The sequence below is a fragment of the Haemorhous mexicanus genome, chromosome 5 (assembly GCF_027477595.1).
Source record: "Haemorhous mexicanus isolate bHaeMex1 chromosome 5, bHaeMex1.pri, whole genome shotgun sequence".
Taxonomy (NCBI): domain Eukaryota; kingdom Metazoa; phylum Chordata; class Aves; order Passeriformes; family Fringillidae; genus Haemorhous; species Haemorhous mexicanus.
Window position 1 is genome coordinate 14,910,413 of NC_082345.1, and position 23,104 is coordinate 14,933,516.

The window sequence follows — 23,104 nt, forward strand, 5'->3', positions numbered from 1 at the left end:
CCACAGGATCCAACTCTGACTTTTCAAGTCAGTCCCATGAAAGCCATGCATCTTGTACAATGCCATGTTTTTTCCTTAGAATGTTTGCATTTTTCTCCCTACATCATGGCAATATTTTAAAGTAACTTTCCAGTGATTCACTTTGGAGGGAATTTCTGCCTTTAGCCTTCAAGAAATTCATATCTTAATAACCAACTTTTATTTTAGGAATTGACTGGAGGCTTCTTAGCCAAACTGATCAGGGAAAGTGAAGGTGAAGATGTCTCAGTTACCAGCATCTGGGGTTAATAACATTATTTTTCAGGTCAGATGATTCACAGCTATGTTGACAGCACTTCTCAGGGGTTTTTTTGCCAGCCTGGAGAACCTCCTGCAGCTGTGAGAATTACCTTCTGTACTTGTGGGTGAGCACGAAGAGATCGCTCACTTCTGAATGCTCTGTGGTTAAAAGCCACAATGCTATTTTTGTGACAGTGACAGGCAGGACTGAATGGCAGGAGCCCAAGCCACTCCTTCAGAGCAAATAAATGCTGAATAAGCTGTTCTTAGAATGCCAGCTGTGCACACACCAATGTTCCACTGTCCTTGTATGTAAAACATGCTCTACATCAGGCAGGTACTGAACCTCCCTGCTGCCCTAGTTCCACACCCCTCTCTCATCCTCTGCCCCTCTGGATTCATGTCTTGCAAAACCTCTGGAAAAGTTTGCAGCTTGTTCTCTCTGAACCCATCACCTCTTCTCTCTCCTGGGGATCCTCAGTCCCTAGCCTCCCTGAAACCACCATGCCTTAAGCCTTGTCACACATATCTTTTGGATCCTTCTTCATCCTTATATCTTTCCTTTTCTTTCCCAGTGCCTTCCTGGGAACTTTGACCAGTCCAGCTCTCCCAGTTCAGTGTTTAAATGAATTCCATCTGCAGGCAAAGGCTAAAATCAACCGCAATTCAAATTATACTTATGGAAGTATACAGCTTATAAAGAAGCATATAAACTTTAAACATAAACACCTGGAGATGATTTTCAGCAACTCACCACTGCTCAGAATCCTTGACAATCAAAGTGATTGGAGACTGCTGTGAAAGCTTAAAGTGAAACCCCCATTCCCATGGTTTTCTGTTTGAAGTTTCCTGCCTGAGTACAGAAAGATGCTTATTTTGGATAAACCACTGCTGAATTCCTCAGCAGCCTCACAGAGCCCACATGATGACTCGGAGCTGTGTTCCTCAGGCTGTTAGAACACACAGCATAGCCCAGATCTGTTGTAACTACAGCAGTTATTGTGCAAAACCACCAGATAAAATGGATGATATGCGTGGCCCTGTCTTCCAAGCAATGCTGAAAATTCTATTGCACCTTCATCCCCACGGCCAAGCCAGCATCATCAGGCTCTATGTTCTTCTAGGTAAAGCAAATCACTGGCCAGGTTTTCCAAAGAGGTTAGAGTAATTAACGTTTAAATATTTGGTTTTACTCCCCTTCTCCATACAAAATAAGAAAATTAATAAATATGAAATAAATAAAATTGGGGGGAAAAAATCCAAACCATAATAAACCCAAACACATGAAAAAAGCAAAACCAAAATAAAAAGCCCCACCAGACAAAACCAAACCAAACCAGAGCCTTCTCCCTTCGTGTTAGTTCCTGGAATTTGCTGATGTCACAGGATCCCGGTGAGATTTTGTAGGACCGACTTCTCCTTGAAAGCGTCCCCATTTCCTATTTCTCCGGAGTTGCGGAGTGACTGTTCCCAGGCCTCGCTCGGCACGGAGCCCGGGCTCCGTGGCCATGCCCCTGGGGGCTGGCGCATCCCGGCTGCGGGGCCAGTGGCAGCGAGGAGAGCGGCAGCTACAGCGAGGGGAACTGCGACGAGGGCAGCGAGGGGAGCAGCGGCAGCGAGGCGAGCAGGGCCCGGGCTCGCTGCGGCCCGAGCGCGGCCGGGGGCTCCGGCCCTGCCTGCCCCATGCCCATGGGCAGCGGCGCCGAGCGCGGCGGCTCCGCGGGGCGCGGCACCAAAGGTGACGGGCGGGGGACACCGAGGGGACGCGCTGGGATGCCGGGGGGATCCGGGACATCCCTGCGGAGCATGGGGAGCCGGGGATGCCGCCCGGGAGCCGCAGCACCGCTGGAAAGGCCCCGGGCTGGCAGCGGAGCGACCGCCCGGAGAGGGGACTCTCCTGTGGGGACACCTCGGCCCGGCGCTGCCCGAACAGCCGGACACAGCGCAGCGGCGGGGCGTGTGTGCTTCCAGAGCCCTGGAGGGGACAGGGGAGCAAAAGGAGACTATACAGCTGTGACTGTGAGATAAAGCTGGGTATTTCTCAGGAAACGTTTTGGGCTCAGGAACCGCTGGCTTTTCTTATTTCATTTATCCGTGCCGTGTTTAGGCACTTAGTGTCCACCGTCATTTTTTCCCATGCTCGTTTCTTTCTCTTTGGATCGCTTTAAGTTTTGGATGATGTAACTAGAATTTTCAGAAACTCAAGAGGCCTTGTTAGCTGATAAGCCTTGTGACGATAAGCTAAATGTTTCTGCTCCCAGCCAGGTCTACACAGAGAGCTAATTTTTTTTTTTTTATAAAAACAGCTTTGTGTGTCCTGGGCTCTACTCCCCTGTCAGCTGGGGACTTCTTATTTGTTATTTTGGGTTTGTTTTGTTTTTTTAATCCCTTGCATTGATATGTTCAGGTCTGTTCTCAAACCTCTGGCTGTGGCGAGCTGTCGCTGGGGTCCTTACTGCTGTTGTCATTTTGATTTCATGTATTCAGTTTGGTAAGTAAGGAATTTTAAAAGAAAATATATATTCTTTTAAAAGAAAAGAAAATATAATTAGCAATAGAAATTAGCAGAGTTTGGGGTTCCGTACTCAGAGGGTGCTGAGGCCCAGAGAAGCTGTGGCTGCCTCATCCCTGAAGTGCCCAAGGCCAGGCTGGATGGGGCTTGGAACAACCTGGTCTGGTGGAATCTGTCCCTGCCCATGGCAGGGGGTGGAACAAAATCATCTTTGAAGTCACTCTCAACCCAACCACTCTGTGATCCTGTGTGAATCTGTGATTTCTGTTTGAAATTGTGGGCCAGTGCAAGAACAACTCCACATGCTTCAGTGGGGCTAGGGAGGGCTCAGTTTAGTTTTAGTGTACTTTTGGTATCAAGTTTGTCACATCACTGTTGGTCTTAATCCAAGTTAAAGAAAACAAACAACAACAGGAAGATTGTCCTACCAATCTGCTGTCCTTCAAAAATGACACTATAATAAACAAAATTATTAATTCAACTGTGAGGAAGCAATGCATGCAAAAACTGGAGTTGTTGGAATTTTTAAACTGTAGAAGAGTCCTTGGGTGATACTTTATGATCACCTTCTCAGCTACTTCTACCAACCTGTCCCTGACCATCATTTAAAGGATATGTCAAGAGGCAGAAGGGTGCAGGATCTAGAATATATCATTAGTTTGCAATAATTATTTCGGCTGGGCAGAAGTAACAGTGCTGTGGCTAGACTGGGATTATTTTAGATGATGCAGTCAGAAAGTAAAACCTTTCCCAGCTGGAAGTTATGGGTAGATTATTTTTTGACTTTTCCCAGTAAAGCCTTCCCTGGCCAAAGTGTTTCCAGTGTGTCCTTCCCTGGAGCTGTGTCCATCCGGCTGGCTGTACTTCCAGAGGAAGTGTTACTTCCTCTCAGAGTATGAGGCTGCCTGGAACTCCAGCCAGAGCCAGTGCTCTTCCTACAATGCTTCCCTGCTGGTCATCGAGAATCACCAGGAGCTGGTAAGGGAACCAAAAGGATTTTATTCTCCCCCCAGTTCTCTTCCAGGGAACTGCTTCTGCATCCTCCTCAGCTGAAGAGTTAGGAAGCTGATGTAAGACCACAATGAGTCACAGCCAGCAGAAGATTTCGTGCCTCTTCTCCCTGAAAACAGGAAACATCAGTTTGAGCAGTTGATGGTTTAGAAAACCTCTGAGTACTTCTCTGAATTAAATTTGGTGCTGCTCACAGCTATGAATTGTCATATTGAGGGCATCTGTCAGGGTAAACATTGTTGCATCTCATTTATCTTTTATTAAACAATTGTTTTCTCTTTACAAACAATTGTTTTATCTTTAATTAAACAATTGTTTAAAATATTGAGATAGGTTAATGACACACAAGTCGGTAAATATGTTAATTGTGACCTTTGGAGTTAGGAGATAGTTACCCAAAGTGCAGCTTGGAGCATTTTTTTTTTTTTTTTATATTATACCGCAGTATTAGGAAAGGTTCCACCCTGAACAAAGGCCTAGGAGAATATATTCTTCTGTATCTGTTCCAGACCTTGATAGCAGACCTTGATATTTTAGAATAGCCTCTCTCTAGGTCAGTCAGCCCTATCCCAGTCACCATTCTCTGTGTATTTAGGTTTTAATATTGTTTCCTCAGCAGAAAAGGCTGGATTGTTGTTTTGCTTTTGCCCTGGATCAAAGACTTTGTAATTTGCTAGCTGGACTGAACAGGCAGAACCTCTTTTCTCACGTGAGTTTATTCCTACAGAGGTTTATGATGAAGATAACAAAGCAAGACCCATGGATTGGACTCTATAAAAGAAATGAAGAGTTCTTTTGGGTAAATGGAAAAGCATTAGACAATGAACTGTAAGTTGATGTGGAGGGGTTTTGCTGGTGATATTTGATTATAGGGGAGTAAGAAAAATAATACAGGTCTAGTGACTTGTAGGAAATCTCTGTTATTATGTTGAAGGGATGGAGAGGGTATGGAATGCACTGAAGATTTCACATGGCATTGTTAAAACTGTGGCAGATGAAAGCTAGGGGATGAGTTTGTAACGTTGAGAAGCAACACGAGGCAGGCTGATGGTAACAGACATTAGAGAAAGTGAAACCAAGAGACTGAAAAGCAATGGGAGGAAGGGAATTGGGGGAGGAAGGGATGATTACAGTGACACGAATTCTTCATCATGGAATATATTTTGCAACAATACAAACCTGCATGTAAGCTGTGTGAGATTAATAGCAAAGATTTTGGGAAACTGCTAAGACATGTTTTCATTTTTATAGAATGTTCCTCAGAAAGAGGCTGCTGGCGGGGAAGGTGGATGTGAATTTATGTTGCAGGAGCTGCTCTGTGGCCAGGGCCCTGTGTTCTGTGCCAGCAGTGCCAGGTGTGGGGCACTTTGTTCCTCTCCTTGGCAGCTGTCCCATCTCCTCAGAGGCTGCTGCAGCTCATCCTGGAGCAGCTGCTGGCAGGAATTGGCAGAATTACCATTGATAGGCATAAGCAAGGAGATTTCACAAGTCTGAAATTACCTTAAAAAGTGGGAAATTTAAATACTTTTAAGTCTGTGATATTATTGGTGATATGTGACTATATTCTCTTCATCCCCGAGCCCTGAAGGCTTGATCTGACAAAGGCATTTAGTGTGAGATGTGAGGAACATGAGAGCTCCTTAAGTTGAAAACTGCAGTCCTTCCCACTCTTTTATCCCGTCTGCAGTACAAACATCCACTGATGCTTTCATTTTCACTGAGGTTCTTCCCATCCTTGGACTTCTGACTCACTGCTTGCCTCAAACTGCCCCTCCTGAAGGGGAGGGCAAACACCTTGATATCTAAGCTCAGGTGTCACTACACTGGTGGGGATTTGTCCCTTGGCTTTTCCAGAGACCATTCCAGTTTTCTTGGCCTATCCATGGAACTTTATAGCCCTTTGTTTGAAAACAGAGTTGCTGAAGAAGCCCCTTACCTCTTATGCAGGGACACCTACGGTGTGGAAACAGATGTTTACCTCTTGTTTCCTCCCACCCCCTTGATCATGGTGCGTGTTGGGTTCTGAGGAAGGGAGAAATTACAGATGCATTTCCTTCACAGCTTCTGCTGGAACTTTTTAGCTGGAAAGGAGGATGTGAAGGTGTAAGGTGGTGGTGCCCATCTTGATGGCACAGCATCCCTGAGAAAGGCAAACCTGAGTTTCAGTCTCTGCTCTAAGGGTGTGCTTCACATTTAGTGACCACTAAACAAGCTGCAGGAGTATTACAAGTGCTGGATTTTGTATTCTAGGTACAAGATACCATTAAGAAAAGATAATCTCCATGCTGTTCTCTTCAAGGCACAAAACATCATCCTCCTGTGGTGCCTTGCCTGAGATAAATCAGGCTTTATTCCAAGAGAATTCAAAGAGAACCAGAGATGCCCATAGCTGCCTTTGCTCTATTGCAATATTTGATTGTGGGTGTCCAAGTAATCCTGTCTTCCCTTCTCCCTGACAGGTTTGAAGTAAAAGGCTCTGGCAGCTGTGCCTATCTGGAGTCCAGAGGAGTCTCAGCCTCAGGATGTTATTTAACCAGGAAATGGGTCTGTAGCTTGAATATCAACTCAGCAAGATAAAGGTGGACAAAGCCACCACTCCTGACTCTCAGAGCTCTGATATGATGCCTACACAGGCTATTTCTACACTTTGGGACCTGGGAATGTGTCCCAGCTCCGACCCAGAGGTGAATGACTTTTCTGGTAGCCAGAATTCTCCACCCATGGAGGAAGGCTTTGAAGATACCATTTTAAAGGCTCTCTTCAGCATCCTTGGCCCATTTTTCCAGCTACTGCCCAGCTGTAGTTTGTTTTTGCTGTGCCATCAGTATTTCCTCCATTTACTCTTCTCTTGCAGGAGCAGCTGCTCCTTCTTTCCCTTTTGGGTGTGCAGTTGGAGGTTTTTGTTCTGCTTTTCCTTTGCCAGGCTCTGTGTGCATGGGTGGTGAAGTGGGTCCGTCTGGAGGGCTGCCAGTGCCTTGTGGATACAGGGCAATGCAGAAGTGAACACTGTTGTTTTAGACAGGATCACAGCAAATTCCTCTCTTTCCATTTGATGGGATGTACCTTGCATTTATTGCATGTTTTGTAATGTTATGTTACATTAATTTTGTTAAAACCTGGTGATTACACTGTCAAGCTGTTTTATGTAGCTGCACTGCACCTGAAGTTATCCTCACAACACTTTCTTTAGCCAAAAAAAGGTCAGAACAGATAAGAATATTTATTTACCTGAGCATCTGCACTGATGGGGGGGAGAAGAGTTGGAACTGGAGGAGTGATAGTGAAGCTGCAGGCATTAATGTAGGAATAGTCCTCAGTGCAAGGAGGCAAAATCAGTAGAAGGGAATGAGAGAATTAGCAGCAAGGGATATTTCTGTGTTTCCCTTATGCCCTGTGCCTGTCTTGGTGTGAGGCTTCTGAGCAAGGGGACATTTCCAGATGGACAGTCAGTGTTTCCTGGTGTAGGTGACATTTTCAGCAGCAGCCTCCAGTGCTCTTGGATTGCTGGGAGCCTGAACAGGAATAGGGTACAATCCCTCTGATTGTCTGAGTCCCACACATGTCTAGCAGATTTTCCAAAGATTAAAAGTGTCATTTAACCCAGAGGAAGCAAATTTGCCTGGAAGGAATATAGCTATGAATTTTCCAGAGAAGGAAGAATGGGAAGTTCGCCTTTGTTATTTTCTGTGAGAGAAGGACTTGACTGTAGCAGGACCATACACATGGATACCGTCAGCAACTTGTGCCTTTCAGATGTTTGTTTAAATATAATGACTAATTTTACTGGATTACAATTTTCTTAATTGCTTGTATTCTTTACAGGCACAGTAGCAGGACTCTACAGTATAAAAAGCCTAATTATCTATTTATTTATATGTTGGGGGAAAGGTGTTATTCTGCAATGTTTTTACATTAACCTGATTCTGAAGGATATGGTATGTGCAATAGTCCTGAAAAGATACTTAATAAACATCTTTACAGAGCCCCTGAATTACAGTGGTTTGTATCTTAATATTAGGATATTAAAAGTATTTTTCATCTCAGGCACCATTTTGGTGAAAAAGAAAATCTGAAGTGAAGTAAAATATTAATGTTTTGAACATGAAAAAATCTTTAATCATAATGTTGGGGCTGACATGAAACAGAATATTTGATCCAAGAAAGAATGCTTTTCCCTTTTTACACCTCATAATGAGTCAGACTTTTAAAAAAAAGGTTAAAAAGTGAAAGCTCTTCTGGAATCTGACTCCTCAGGGATGCAATGAACTTCTTTGGTGATGTTAAGAAAAGAAGGGTCAAGCTGCAAACTCTGCCAACTTGCTTTACTCAGAGTGGAGTTTGATGAATTTTTTTCATTACTTCAATGGTAATTTCTTTTTCTTTTTTCCTTAAATAAATGCTTAAATTGTAGGTAAGAACTTCAGTAAGGCCCTGCAAAAACTTGTTTAATTACATGAATAATAGCAGGAAGGCCCAAATTGTAGATGTTTCATGAATATTGTTAAAACCTAAACACCACAACTAATTTGAGAGAAGCCAGCATGCAGGAGTTTGTTTTTCCTGTTAAATTCAGCATGAATCAATAAAGATCTGCCAGAAAACCAGCAGCTGTCAACTCCACTGTGTGGAGAAGGGTGTGCTGTGGGTACCCTGAAGTGAAAATTTCTCAGCAGTCAGAAATTCTCTCTCTATAAAACATGTATTATACAGGTATAGATGATTATTTTACTCATTTCTGAGTTTTTCCTTTTCTTTGCTTCTCTGTCTAGAATGAACAAACCAATCCTCTTCCCCTCACGTGCTGTGCTGAGTTTGGGGGATTTTTGTTGTTCCCTCTTACATAACAGCAGTTTCTCATGGGTCTTGAGCTGCTGATGCTGAATTCTGCATGACAAATCTGTGCTGTGATTTTTTTGTTGTTGTTGTTTGAAGGGAAGTCCCTGAGGGTACAGTTCACTTTCACACTTCTGCAGCCCTAAAGTGCCGGACTTTAACCCTCCCCAGGCATGCACAGGTATGGAAAAACATCTCTGAGAAACTGCAGCTGCCTTTATTTGTGTGCATCACAGCAAAGATGAGGTAAAGGCTCACCATCTCAAAAGCTATGTTAGACTTGTTTCTCATTGCTGTAAGGACTTAAATTCCAGTTGGTGCCATTTTTGTCATAGTAGCACCTTCAATTCATGACATTTCTTCATTTTTGTCAAACATGTGAATCTAATAAAGGCACTAGGTCAGACTGCTCTTAGCATTTTTGTGTTCTAGATCCAGAAATAGCATTTATTCATGACACTTCAATGCCTAAGTAATGCATTTATTGAGTGCACTCCCAGGCATTAATTTCACCAGGCTTAGGCTTTGGTACCTCATCATACTATAATTGTGGATTTTACAGTGTAAATTGGAATTTACAATGTAAAGGGACAAAATATAGGTGGAGAGGAAGGTTATCAACCTTATTTCCTTGCACTGCAATGTTGTTTTAGAGCCCAAGACCCTTCCCTAGTTAATCCCGTCAGATTCCAAGGCTCAGCACCAGAAGCAGATGGGAGCAATCAGCACATTAACCACAAGTGTTACAAGTCACACCATGCCTGCTCTGCTGTCTGCACCCAGTCGCTGTGCAGCAGCTTTGAATAAGACACTGTCCAATAAATGCATTTTTTCCCAGCCTTCAAGTGACTTCTGTGAGTCACAATTAGATCCCAAGGAAAAAAACCACAAAACCCCAAGCCCACAACTTCAGCAAACACTAAAATCCTGAAACCCAAATAAGAAATCCTCAGCTCAGCAGCTGCCTGCAGGCAGGGGTGACAACAAAGGGCCCAGCACGTTTCATGACCCACAGCGGCCACAATTCCTGCACATCACACTGTTTATGTGCACAGTGCTCCTCCCCACGAGTATCTCTTCTCCTCTGATCCTTCCTGAGGCAGCTGCTGCCAAAATCTGTCTGTGTGAAGGCTCAGCACCCCAAAATCCTTGTGTGCCAGCTTGCAGCCTGTTACAGGACCTGTCTTCTGACTTCTTAGGGAGCACAGCACAGCAAAGTGCAAGTTTCCCTGCAAGTCTGATGAAAATTATTTACATCACAAGTTGGTTTGTCTGTAAAAGGGTCTTCTGATGAGAAGTTCTTCCTGCTGTCTGGAAATGTGGCTCAGAGCACCAGCAAAGTTGCATTCTTCTTACAGATCCACTCCTTTAAGGTCTGGCAGTTATCTGCCTGGATCAGGTTTTTCCTTCTGTAAACAGCACAGTTCTTGTCAGCCTCGATGCTTTTTAGAGCTGTCCTGCTGAGAGACCAAAAGGAATGCAATGAGTTGCTTAAACTCAGCAGTGCTTAAAAATCCTGGTGGTGCTCTGGATGAGGTGGGTGGATGATGCCCACTTTGCAGCCCCCTTGAAGCACAGCAGCTGTGCAGAGGTGGGTTGGGCACCACCAGCAGGGACTGCTGGCTTCTGAGGCATGGATGCTTGGCACTATTAGTGTTACAAGGATAAGGATCCTCCCCATGCAGCCACAGTGCTGAAGAAAGCTGCAAAGATCCCAGCCAGTGCTATGTGGTGACTGGCATCGCCTTCAACAGAGGCAGGCAGCTCATGGTTTGCAAAGTGAGAGAGTTTGTTGGCAGGGATTTCAGCAGAAGTGTGTAATAATATCTCTGCATTAATAAATATATGAGCTGTGGCTATGGTTAGTCCTGGAGGCAGAAATCAGTTTCCCAAAGTGCCCAGCAGGAACCTGTTGACCTGGAACTGGCCATGAAATAGACTCTGAATAGGTACCTGAGGCTGCAGGCTTAGATCTGTGCTTTGGGTAGTTAGCTGAGATTCAGAATTGTATTTCCAAGCAGGAATACCATACTTTGCTTTCCCCAAAGATATCTTACCCCCTGAAAATCATCACCTCTTTTCTTTTACTCTGTGATCTTCCACCGAACTCCATGTTTTCTCCATGTCTTCAGTGTCCAAGCCAATCCAGATATATTTGGTATCTTTGTCTTTGTTGTCTATAAATTCCTGTGGAATGATTAGAAGGATGTTACCTGACAGAAGAGCTTTCCTGCTGTGCCCTGGTCATGCTCCTGCCTCATGCACAGCTTTTATTTCCTCTTGAAGAGCAAGGGCAGGGATGCAGCCATGTCAGAGCCGCCCCTTACATCAGCCCACACACATGACCAGCCTCCTGTCTTCCCAGAGCCAAGCAGTGGAAAGTCCCCAGCATTTCTTCTTCCCAGTCAAAACTACTCTGGCTTCCACCTTTGGCACCTCTTGTGCTTCTCCTCTTCAGCTCTGCCCTGCTGACATTCCCAAGCCCAGCTCCTGGGCAGGGACACTCAGATCCCTTCCCTGATGGGGCTCTTGCTTGTCTATGTGTACTCTTGACATCCTGGCCATTTTCTCTTGGAGAAATGTTTGGCTGAGGCCTGTCACTGCTGCAAGACTCACCATCTCAATTTCATCCTCAATGACAAGCAGCTGGGATTTCCTGGCCAGGCAGTTTTTCTGGCTGTCCTCCCAGCTCCTGGCCTCCTCAGAGAAGAAGTAACATCTGCCTCTGTGCAGCTGCCAGCCAGGGGGACACAGCTCACATGTTGTCCCTGTGGGTGGACAGGGGGAATATTTAGCTCCTGCAATGGATGGAATTCCTCCCCCTGTTTATGAACTATTGTCTGGGAAGTATTCTCCAGGACAAGAGGAGGATATATGGCATTTCTGACAGCAGCTCCTGGTAGATAGAAATGAAAATACTGGAAGCTTTATATCAACAGAGGAGCAAGACTATCATGATTAAAATGTTAGTTTAGATTTTTCACTGCTCTGCAGGAGCACCATGCTTCCTGAGTTCCCATAAACTGCAGGGTGTCAGAGAAATGGGAACAGAGACAACAGAACTGTGCACACCACACATCTTCTACGCTGGAAAGAAGTAATGTGTCTCACCCTGTCCATCTTCACACAGCTCCTCCACGAGCTGTTTCAGGAGTGCTGCTGAGACAGTCCTCTCTGAAGAAATGTCACTGCTGGTGCTGTTCAGACCATAGTGGGGCAAACTTCCTGATTTTCCTGCTCTGCCCTTCAAAACTGGAACAGCCCAAAGTAAAAAAAAACCAAAAAAACAAAAAAAAAAAACAAAAAACAAAAAACAAAAAACAAAAAACAAAAAACAAAACAAAACAAAACAAAACAAAAAAAAACAAAAACAAAACCACAAAAAACCAAAAAACCAGAGAAAGGGGTCATGGTTAACAACAAGGATAAGGAAATGCAGTCTTGTACCCAGAGCTGGACTGTGAATGTGAGGCTGTTTCTGAGTACATTGCCTGGTGCAGACACAGTTATGAGCAAACTCAGTGAGTAAAGCTCAGTAAGCAAAGCCCTCCTGAGAAGATGTTCATAGAATGGCCTGGCTTGAAAAGACTTTAAAGACCATCTGTCGTGGTTTGAAGAGAAATAGTTTTTTTGGGATCGTGTGGTCACGCCAATCGGTGTCCAGATTTTAATATTAGCACCTGGTTTGTCCACTGAGGGCATGGATACGCCTCTGAGAACACAGGGGGTTAAAAGCTGTGAACTCCCACTGGAAGTTCCTTTTGAGTTCAGGCCCTGGACCAGAGGAGACCTCTCCCCTGTCCAGCTCGGAGCTGGGCAGGGGGGAGGGGAGCCATGCGGCCGGAGGGAGGTAGGCCAGGCCTGGGCCGAAGGGTGGAGGAGCATTGCACTGCGAGGGCTTCGGGCAGCCATCCCCCATTCCCCCCCTGGAGGGAGAGAGAGAGAGGAGAGCAGCCTGTGCCTGTGATAGCACGGCTGGAGTGAAGGAGAAGGGGGGGGTGCCCAGCAGGGCAGCCAGCCGTGGGAGTTCATGAACCAAACCGGCAGAGCCTGGGACTTTTAACCCTTCTTGGGACGATGGAAACCTTGCAAATGCTAATTCCTCCTGGAGTTGGTGAGATTGAGAGAAATTGAGAAGAATTCTAGGTGAGAGGAGATGATGGAGTGGCTTTTGGCTAGACTTAGATAGCTATGGACAGAACCCTTGAGTTCCTGTGACACAGAGACTGCATTCTAGGGGGAGGCAATGGCTCAGAGCCAGGAGAGTGCGGTGATGTGAAAGTGTGTGAACAGAGACGACGGGTGAGGAGGGTGGTGGTGGTGCCCTCCGTCTTCGAAGAAGAAGAAGAAGAAGATGATCTCTGTTCAAGAGACCCTTCAGCCCCAGGGGGTGAAACATGGGGAGGACAGGTGTCCCAAAAGGAGAGGGACTGTGCTCTTTTTTAGAACTGGACAAAGCATCCTTAAAGAGAAAAAACCCTAGAAGCAGCTCAGGTCCATGTGCAGTGGTGAGAGCACTGGACATGGAAGGAAGAGGTCACAGTGTCAAAATGTTCTCCGGGCGGTGCCACACATGACACAGAAACACGAGAAGTTTCGACTGTTTCCTGGGTGAAGTCTGTGGTGCAAGAAGAACTCCTCTCTTCTCGAGGAATTGAGAATTGATTATCCAAAGGGTGGTAACGGAATTAAGAAATTTGGTGGGAAGAAGAAGAAATTTAGAAAGTTTTCATCCTGTGTTCTGTGTGTTTTTTCCCTGTAGTTTTATGTTAATAAAGTTTTTTTTCTTTCAATCATAAGTTAGAGCCTGCTCTGCTCTGTCTCTGATCACATCTCACAGTAGATACCAAGAAAAGAAGTTTTCTCATGGAAGCACTGGCATTTCGCCAGGCTCAGACCATGACACCATCTCACTCCAAAACCCTCCTGCCATGGGCACGGACACCTCCCACTATCCCAGGTTGCTCAGAGCCCCATCCAGCCTGGCCTTGGACACTGCCAGGGATCCAGGGGCAGCCACAGCTTCTCTGGGCACCCTGTGCCAGGGCCACACCACCCTCACAGGGAAGAATTTCTTCCTAATATCCAATCTAAACCTGCTCTCTGTCAGTGTGAAGCAATTCCCCTTGTCCTGTCACTCCAGGCCCTTGTCAAGATTCTCTCATTTCCTCTGTTTGTGTACAAGTTGACACCTTTTAGTGTGACACTAAGGGAATTTTTCTCTCAGCTCTTTCAGAGGTTTAACCATGTCTGCAGTGAAGGGGTGAAGCAGGAGGAAGGATCTACTCACACTGCTTGGCTTGTGTGGCCACGACTCCCAGCAGGATGAGCACGAGGACTGCCAGGACCAGCGCCACGTAGAACCAGGCTGAGCTCCTATGCTGGCAGCCTGCAGGGAGGCAGGAGGAAGAGCAGCTTCAGGTCCTGGCACTCTTAAACTTAACACTGGGGGAACAACAGAGAAATCGTCTGCCTAAAATCAGTCTGCTGTCAGGAGGATGCAGTGGCATTTACCTTATTAAAAATCTGCATCCATTTTGCACACGTGGAAGTGAAATCAAAATGTTTGGTCTCATAGAGCAAGTGATTGTCAATCATTAAGAATTTGCCTTCTCTCCTTTATTTTTATCAAGCATTGCCTCCACCTTGCAGAGCAGTTCAGGGAAAGTAGCAAGGATGGGCTGAGGTGTCAGGGATGGCTGTGGTGTCTGTCAGGGATGGCTGTGGTGTCAGGGGTGGGCTGAGGTGTCTGTCAGGGATGGGCTAGGGTGTCAGGGATGGGCTGTAGGGTGTTCCTCCTCTCTGCTCCCAAGCCTTACTGTTCCTGTCCTGCAGTGCAAAGATAACTTCCCTTCCTTGCATCAAACCAAGCATCTCTCCAGTTGTTTGGCATTCATCCTGTGTCAGAGGGAAACACTCAAGAAGCTGTAGAACCCGAGGAGATTTTGGGTTAAGGTGCCAGTTCCACAAGACACAGATGTGCACTGTCATAACCTCTGTTTCCCTGACCTTGCCTGCGTGAGATGAGCAACTGCTCCATCCTCTGGCTGCCTGACCTATCTGGTATGATGTTTCCAGTACAGGGAAGGTGACAATCACCTGGCACTAATGACACATAGAGACCTGGGCATTACCCTGCTTCCAATGTCAAATGTATCCCTGGAACTCTTCCCCCACGAGGGTTCTAAAAAACCCATGGAATTTTTCTTTGCTTTACTACATTTCCCATGTAGGGCCCAAAGGCATTTTTAGAAATTATTTTTAAAACATCTCTCAGTATTATTTTTAAAAGGAAAGTGTAAAATCTGAGAAGGAAGAAAAGCAGCAGATGAAATGACAGATCAGCCCTTCATTGAGAGAGTGCACAAAAGGCTCTTGATAACAGGTTTCACTGGTGGGCAATAGGAAAAACTCCATCTATAATTAGTAACCAAACAAAATTGCACAGTACCAGGAGCGGAAGTCTCTGCTCTGCTGCTCCCTCGGGGCTGGGGCTTCACATGCAGCTCAGCATATGTGATGGTGTTTCCTGTAAGGAGAGGGCAGCGCTGACATTTGTGGCTGTGCCAGTCACCGAGTGGAGGAACAATAAAGGCAGAGCCTGTGTGAAAAGAGGGGTGTGTTTCCACGGCTGCTTGTTCAGCATTTTCCCTTTCCTAGGCAACGGCAGGCAAGATGATTTACCACTTCCTCCTGCTATCAGGCAGGAAAAGCCTCCTCCATAAGCTTTGAACTGCTGGGTGCTGTGTGGCTGGAGCAGGAGCCAAACAGGCTGAAGGATGGGAAGGACCTGGATCCTCTCCATGGCAAGCATCCCATCTGTTGCTAAGGCATCTCAGGGGGTACCACAGGGGCTGGAGGGGCACCAGACCTATCGCTGCTCTGTGGGGCAGAGAGGTGCCAAATGCAAACCAGCACTCAGAGAAATGCTGCTGCAGCAAGGTGATTCCTGGAGGCATTCCTGACTTGTGTTTATCCCAGGATATTTCAGGTGCTGCCTGTAGCAGCAATGGACCTGGTGGTTGAAGACATCCTTTTCCAAAAGCACATTGCCAAAACAAAACCAAAAATGGCATTAAAATCTCACGGTGTGGGTTCAAGGCATGTGGATCTTTCTGAAGATGTTTTCAATATCATTTACCTGGGTATTTTGCAGAGCTACTGGTTAGTGTTATGGAAGGTATTTGGACCTTTGGGACACTGCTTTTGGTTCCATAAATTGAGAGGTTTTTATCCATCTGTATCAAGAATAAGCCTTTGTGCTACCACCCTAGTTTGTGGCCACTGGGGCTTTTAAAAAGAAGTGTTGTAATAAATTTCACTGATCAGAGAAAAACCTGGCAGAGGAAGAGAGTCTCATTAGGTTAAAACGAGGCAGCATTTCATATGAGAATTAATGAAGTATGGAGAGGTTTTACAGTTAAAAAACCCACTGAGAACCTGACTGGCAAATAAGGGTATTCATATAGGGGAGACACTCTATGCTTTAGAGAATATGACCTAATACACTTGGTTGTTTGCTTTCTTTCAATTTATTAATTCAATGAACAACAGAAAATTTGTAAATTAAATGTAATTGTTTTCAAATCAAATGCCTGAATAGTTTTTCTTCTTAGAATGTAAATAATTTCCCAAAAACATTCAGGACTTTTAAACTTTTAAATGCACTAGCCCTGTAAATGGAAGTACTTCTAAAATAAGTATTTTAGACATTCTGCTACTATTAGTAAATAATTTGTCTCTCAAATGCACATTTATTCCTTCAAAGAATATATCTAAGCCTGTAAGGAAAAACCTCATCCATGCAAGCTGAATATTTAACCAAAATCATTCCTTCTCTTACAGTGTGTGCTGGCTGGTATGATTATTTGAATGCTGAAATGATTATTTGAATGCAAAGTCCTCAGAAGTCAGCAGGGGGTTTTAAAACACCACATAACCTTAATTCTTCTGGATGCTTCCATACCCTCACCTAATTCAACAACAAGGTGGATATCTCTGTCAGCCACTGAAACTGAAATTTCACCGCACTTCCCTGTGCCTATTGTCAGGTGCAGAAAAACATCTCTGTGTATTGGAAGCTTCTGCTTGGTCAATGTGCAGCCAGGAAGTGCTCCTGGGGTGGTCCATTAGAAAATGGTGTGTCCAGATGTGGGCCAGCACATCCAGAGGTCTGGGGGAAGCTCCAGAGGCTCCAGGTGGCCCTGGTCAACACCCGGAGCAGCCCAGGAGGTCAAGGAGGAGAACAAGAAATTAAGGGCACAACCAATAGCAGGCTACAACTGCTTGTGGGTTAGTTTGGTGGTAGACTTGAACTCTCCTTGGTTTGTCCTTCTCCCAAGCAAAGTTCTGTGTAGCCACTCAGGATTCATAATCAGGCACTTCTCAAATTATCTGTGAGGGAATTGGGACACAAAAACTGCTGGAGTCTTTCACTGGAAAATAGATTCCCAGGTTTGTTTATCCTTGCTGGGATTTGGGAACACTTTTTTACTTTTGAACACCTGTTTTGAAGCACATGCATGGTAACAGCACCTGCACCTAGCAAAGCCTGTGCACAGATAGTGCCATTGCTAAATCCTCCTCAACATACTCTGGCAGAGCATCCAAGAATCCCCTCATCCCTATTGTAAAGCAGGGGACCCCAGCATCTGGGAGAAATGATGCATCTGACTCCATTGATATCAGAAGGCTAATGAATTACTTTATTATACTACGTTATTTTATACTGTATTACACTATATCAAAACTGAAACTGCACAAGTCCTCAACTCAACTGCCCAGAATCTTGTGACTGTCTGCTGACCGACAGTCTGGACACTGCTTGGCCCTGATGGGCCAAGGAAACAAAGCACCATCACTCTGGGTAAACAATCTCCATATTGCATTCTACTTTGGCACAACACAGGAGCAGCGAATGAGATAAGAATTGCTTTTTCTTTCTCTGAGGTTCCTGGCTGGGATTCCCAGAAAACATCCTTGGGAAGTTGTGCCTTGCTTTTCTCTGTGAAGAGAAATGCAGCCACACATCCCTGTTAACAGGGGCACCTGAGTGACAGCTGAAGTCCAGTGTAAGTCCAAGCCCAATCAAACAAAATGTATTTGAGTATAATCAGACATAAGAGTGAGGAAAATGAGACTGGGAGCTATAAACACTGAAGAAAAGATTAGTTAAGAGACTTTGTCTCTGTATATTTGAGATAGAATAACTAAGACTTATAGAACTACTGGGTGGATTTCTGGCCTGTTTCTTAAAGGGGATGGAAGCACTAGAGTTTGAACAGAACATCCACAAAACTGATTAGCATTTTTGAGAAGTTAAATATTTAAAGGGAACAGGGCATTGAGAAATCACTTAATTATCATGGCCAGTAACTGCATGTGAGAAAATATCAAGAGTTAAAATCAGTTCAACAAAAGTTTACTAAGAGCCATCCACATATTAATGATAAATTTCACTGGAACTGGCCTGTCCAAAATTGAGCTTTTCCTTTAGGCAGCATGATCAAGGACTAGTTGTGGATGTCTTCTAATCAAGATTTGATGTCTGTCTCCCTTCACAAATAAGTTTTATCACTTTGGGTATTGGGTAACATTCCAGGCAAGCCCTCTTTGCACAGGTTACAGCAGTGCAAACAAAATTCACAGGTGCATAAACACAGAGTTTAAGGTAGTATTTCATGCCATATATATAATAAAGTGTCTATATATATATATAAAACTATACCTATAACTATAAATATAAATATATGTAATATATATGTATATATATAATAAAGTGAACTAATTTTTATCATTTGGATACCAGTCTTGTAAAAAAAATATAAAAGCTATTATTTTCTGTCATTTAAGTGCATGTATTCAGAGCACTATCATCACTATCAATCTCCATTGTAAGTAGAACATTTAAAAATGCTCATTACACAATGTTGTTTCCTTAAGGAATTAAATACAATAATTACTAATGAAAACATAAAAATATCCTTAGAATGGTGCCACAGGCATTTCCTCATTTGCTCATAATAAGCTGTCATTCATGTTAGATGTGATCCAGAATTTTGTCCAAATGCTTTCATGAATGAATTACATTTTTTTTCCAAGTACTAGAAATGTCACTTCTTCAGAAAATTTAGTTCAAATCATCTCCTTACCCTGAATACTAGCTTAATCCTTTGGGGCTTTTTTACAAAAATATGAAATGATCACAGATTGGTAATTTGGTTCTAGAAAATCATCACTGGAAAATTAAAGAGAAAGAGCAGGAAGTTTTTAGGGGACATTCAGTACTTCCTTCAGTGACAGTGGCTGCACTTTAGACTGCTACTACTTTCCTGCTTTACTGGTTACTTTACTGCTCCTTTTCCATGAACATAAACATTGATCTGATTTGTGGGTAAGTAGTAATTCAGTGGAGCATTGTCATGATCATGTTTCTCATTTAAAAAGAAATATTATATTCATCACTCAACCAATGAACACCTTTTCTTTCTCATTCTGTTACTTAAAGCCTGGGACCAGACCTGAGCTGCTCTTCCTTGGTGGTTTTGTTTTGGAGCAGCTTGGCTGATTTCTACTGGGAGGATCTCATCCACTATTCCACCTTCTTGCCCTTCCTATGCAGCATCTTACAGCATTCTTCTAGTTTTACCCGATTTAAAATGTGAGAGAGAAAGAGAGAGAGAGCTCAAGAGAGCAGAGAGTGTGTGCCCAAGAGGTTTTACCTGGGTTTGGTGTCCCTGAAGGAGCGTGTGGCCTTTCCCTCGGCAGCATCGCCACGGCCGCGTAGGTGACATCCCCTGCCATCCGTGAGCCTGTCCTCAGAGCTATGGAAAGAGCAGCTTTAACTCAGTCATTTGCATTCTGTCTCAGCTTTGCCTGCCTCCAAAACACTCACATGCTGTGCTATGGCTCTGAGGAAGGCTGAGAAACACAAAAAAAGGAAGTCACTGAGTTACTTCTTTCAGTGCAGCTTCAAAGCCTGTTTTCAGCCACCATTCTGTCTCTTCTTGCCCTTCAGAATACAGGAGCAAATGAAGATTAAAGCCCATCATTTTCACTAACATGTGAGAAAAAAATCTTGTTGGTCAAAGCACAGGGAATTCTCTAAGGAATGCCCAAAAATGGACTTACACAGGTATGAAAGGTTTGCTGGTTCTCAGGAGAATAGCAAGTATGATTTCTGTGCTGTGGCTGTTTTGTGCTCCTGTGCATGATCTGACACAGCCTATCCACCTGAAAGAAAGACAAACAAGAAGTAAATGTAACAGTGTAAGATGTCTCGGGGTTAATGTACTGCAACCACACAGCTTCAAACATGTAACTCAAATTCTAATCTGCTCCACCCACGAAGAACTTCAATGGTTTAACAGCTGAATTTAGATGATATTGATAATACATCAACATGAACTCAAAAGAAAATTTAAAAAAACATGATCAATGCTTTTTACAAGAATGTTTCCATACTTAACTGTAACAGTAGTTACAAGGAGCTGCTGTTCCTACATTGCTTGAACTATTTCCTGCTTGAGCCAACAGCTCCACAGATGGAAAACCTGAGTTTCCTTTATTACTTTAAACTCCTTTTACATTACCCACGTGTTTGCTGTAGGATATTTTTTTGACATTGTTTTTGTCCTCTATTTCAGGTCGGGGGGGAAGCCTCACAGATTTTAATTGAAACATGAACACCTTCTAAAACCTAAAAATACATTTAGAACACTCAGACATGGAGTCCTGTGCATGACATTCCCTGCTCTGGGTTTTGTACCTTATTCCCACTTAGAAAATTCCCTCAGAGTTCAACACAGAAAAGGTCTGCAAACCTACATGGGTCTGTTGAAAATAACATTTATGCAGGCTGTTTGCAGGGGTTTGTTACATTCAAAGGGACCTGAAAAAAAAACAAAGTTTGGGGCTGTGAGCTCCTATTACTGATTTTTCCCTTACAACGTTCAACGCTGGCAGCGGTGTTAAGTGCACAAACAAAAAGGTGCTGGGGGGAAAAAAAAAGAAGAACCTTTGATAGTCATGGAACAGATTAGTCAGAAGTGCTGCCTGAGTATGATTTATAAGCAATGTATCTAAATCATGAGGGGTTCATTATCTGATAATAAACGATAAATCGATGCCGTGAGCTGCAGCCTGATAGGGTTTGTTTCACAGACACCTACAGAGCAGCCATACCACCAGCATCACATGCAACAGAACTTTGTCCTCTGAATCAGTTTTCCCCTGAACTTCTCAGCATCCTTTACAGCAGGATAGTTAGGCTCTGAAATGGAAAAAAAAGATAACCAAAACCCAGCCCTGAACCAAACACAATTTCCTTATTTGGGGTTTTTCTGAAACTTGAGTCCATAAAGGAGAGTTAGAAGGTGGGTTGTTTGAATTCTCAGTCTCTTTCCATCACTGCACACACACTTCAGCAGTCTCTTCTCACATGATTTCCTCCTAAACCAGTCACAACCATCCGGAGGTAACCATGTACAGTCTTGAGGCTGTTCCCTCTTATACTGTCCCTTGTTCCCTGGGAGCAGAGCCTGACATCCCCTGGCTGCACCCTCCTCTCAGGGAGTTGTGCACACCCAGAAGGTCCCTCCTGAGCCTCTTTTCCTCCAGGCTGAGCCCCCCAGCTCCCTCAGCTGCCTCTTCACAAGGTGTAATCTGGGTTGAGTTTAATTTATTGCATGATCCACCTTCACCTTGTGTCTTTTGGGTTCTCCAAGTAGAGCCTTGCCTCAGCCTCTTCTTTCCTCCCAGGAAATGAATCTGGATTAATATGCAGACCTCACAGAACCCTGCGAGGCCCCTAAAATACCAGGGGCTGTGTATCAAACATCCATATGTCTGGGGAGGGGGGAGTGGTGTTTTAGCCTTGAATTTTCATACTTTTTGGCAGCATGTGGAGATATCTGAGGGTCCAGACTCTCTTGCAGCATCTGCAAGGAAAGATAGTGGGATTTTTGCGGGGGATTTCTCTGCACATCATGTAGAGCTTGACAGCCTGGACCTTCAGGAGCTCTGTGGGGGGAGGCAAAGGGATGTGAGCTCCTGTCATTCCCCATCCTGACGTGCTCCTGGGTGCACACAGACTCCCCCCTGCCAGCTGCCAAGCCTGAGTGATGTCACTGAGTGACGTTCTGGTGGCAGCACAGTTACCAGCTCCAGCTATGCACAGAACAAACGTGGTGACAACTGCAGATGTCACCTCTTCTTGTGGGTGTGACAGCATCACTGCATGTGGAGGCAAAGGCAGAAAACAGCAACGTGGGCTGCAAAGCAGAATCCAGCAAAGCAGAATCCAGCCCCTCCTGCCACAGAACAGGCAGATCAGCCCAGGACTCCAGCGGCCTCATAATGCACATCTGAAAGAATTTGAACTGCCAGTCTGACAATAAAATGCAGTTCCCAAAGGCTGAGCTGCAGCACAGAGGCTTCCAGGCTAAACTGAGGGAGTCCCATGAGTAAATGTCCAGTTTAGGTTTCAATTCTAAGCCTCTGCTGTGTCACAGTGTCACTGTCACATTTTCTGAAAAATCCCTTTGCCAGGATTTTTCTCCTGGGAAGCTGAGAAGCCTCAGAGAAGAATGAAAACAATAATTATCTGATTGCTTCTCCCTGTTTTGCTGCTTTGGAATGTGGTCTGGAGATTGTTTATCCAACAGGTGGTTGTTTGATTGGTTTCATGTGAATTGTTTTTACTTAATGACCAGTCACAGGCTGTGATTGGACTGGCTGTGTCAGGACTCTGGAAGCAGTCACAAGTTTTCATTATCAGTCTTTTGTAATCTTCTGTCCGTATCCTTTCTCTATTATTTAGTATAGTTTTAGTATAGCATTTTTAATATAATATAATACCAAAAAATAATAAATTAGCCTTCTAAGAACATGGAGTCAGATTTTCAATTCCTCCTTTGTCCTGGGGACCCTGAAAACACCACATCACAGCAGAGCCTGTTTGTATGGCGAGGTGCAAAAGCAGCACCCAGAAGGCATGATCAGAGCTGGGGTGAAACACAGACACCTATTGCCATAAAGGAAGGTCTGTGCTTGGTTATCCCACAGTGCTGCAGGAAAAAAGATGTCATTTAAACTTTTAAACTCACAGGCTGAAATGTATTTATCTGTTTTGTTAGTCCTTCCCTGCTGTGCTCTATTCTGCCATACAGACATGGCCTGCCTTGCCTCAGGACCAGTCTAGCTCCTGTCTCATACCCTCGTGGCTGAGAAAGTTTTGGGTATCACTTAAACCTGTGGGCTTGAGAGCACTTAGCAAAGAAGGGCATCAATTCCAGGATGCAGCTGGAAGAGCAGAAATAGAAGGACTTGCCTGAGCCCATCAGCAGGCCAGGGGCAGGGGCCAGAAGGTGCTGAGCACTTCTATCCCTCAGCACAGCACCCTTTTCTGGAGGTGTTCTGGGCTGGGACAGAGCTCATTTCATGCACAGGAGCCACCATGGATTTGTGCTG

The 23,104-nt window shown here is 44.5% G+C and overlaps 2 protein-coding genes across 13 annotated transcripts; one reads left to right on the forward strand and one right to left on the reverse strand.

Moving 5' to 3' along the window:
- The first annotated feature begins 1,677 nt into the window (after window positions 1-1,677).
- LOC132327156 (C-type lectin domain family 2 member L-like) lies at window positions 1,678-7,793 on the forward strand. Its single transcript, XM_059846008.1, has 5 exons — window positions 1,678-2,017; window positions 2,687-2,770; window positions 3,585-3,769; window positions 4,530-4,630; window positions 6,262-7,793. The coding sequence occupies exons 1-5, from the start codon at window positions 1,963-1,965 to the stop codon at window positions 6,377-6,379; spliced, it is 543 nt and encodes a 180-aa protein (XP_059701991.1). The 5' UTR covers window positions 1,678-1,962; the 3' UTR covers window positions 6,380-7,793.
- Window positions 7,794-8,831: 1,038 nt separating this feature from the next.
- Window positions 8,832-19,918, reverse strand: LOC132327154 (killer cell lectin-like receptor subfamily F member 1). Of its 12 annotated transcripts, none has more exons than XM_059846000.1 (8): window positions 19,766-19,918; window positions 19,357-19,458; window positions 15,087-15,164; window positions 13,926-14,024; window positions 11,747-11,887; window positions 11,252-11,403; window positions 10,710-10,822; window positions 8,832-10,095 (listed from the first exon to the last, which is right to left on the reverse strand). In XM_059846000.1, the coding sequence occupies exons 2-8, from the start codon at window positions 19,436-19,438 to the stop codon at window positions 9,960-9,962; spliced, it is 801 nt and encodes a 266-aa protein (XP_059701983.1). In that variant the 5' UTR covers window positions 19,439-19,458; window positions 19,766-19,918; the 3' UTR covers window positions 8,832-9,959. The 12 variants fall into 12 exon arrangements, with proteins under 12 accessions (XP_059701983.1, XP_059701980.1, XP_059701981.1 ...); XM_059845997.1 differs by having other exon boundaries at window positions 15,087-15,236; XM_059845998.1 differs by lacking the exon at window positions 19,766-19,918 and having other exon boundaries at window positions 8,832-10,092; window positions 15,087-15,236; window positions 19,357-19,754.
- Window positions 19,919-23,104: the final 3,186 nt, after the last annotated feature.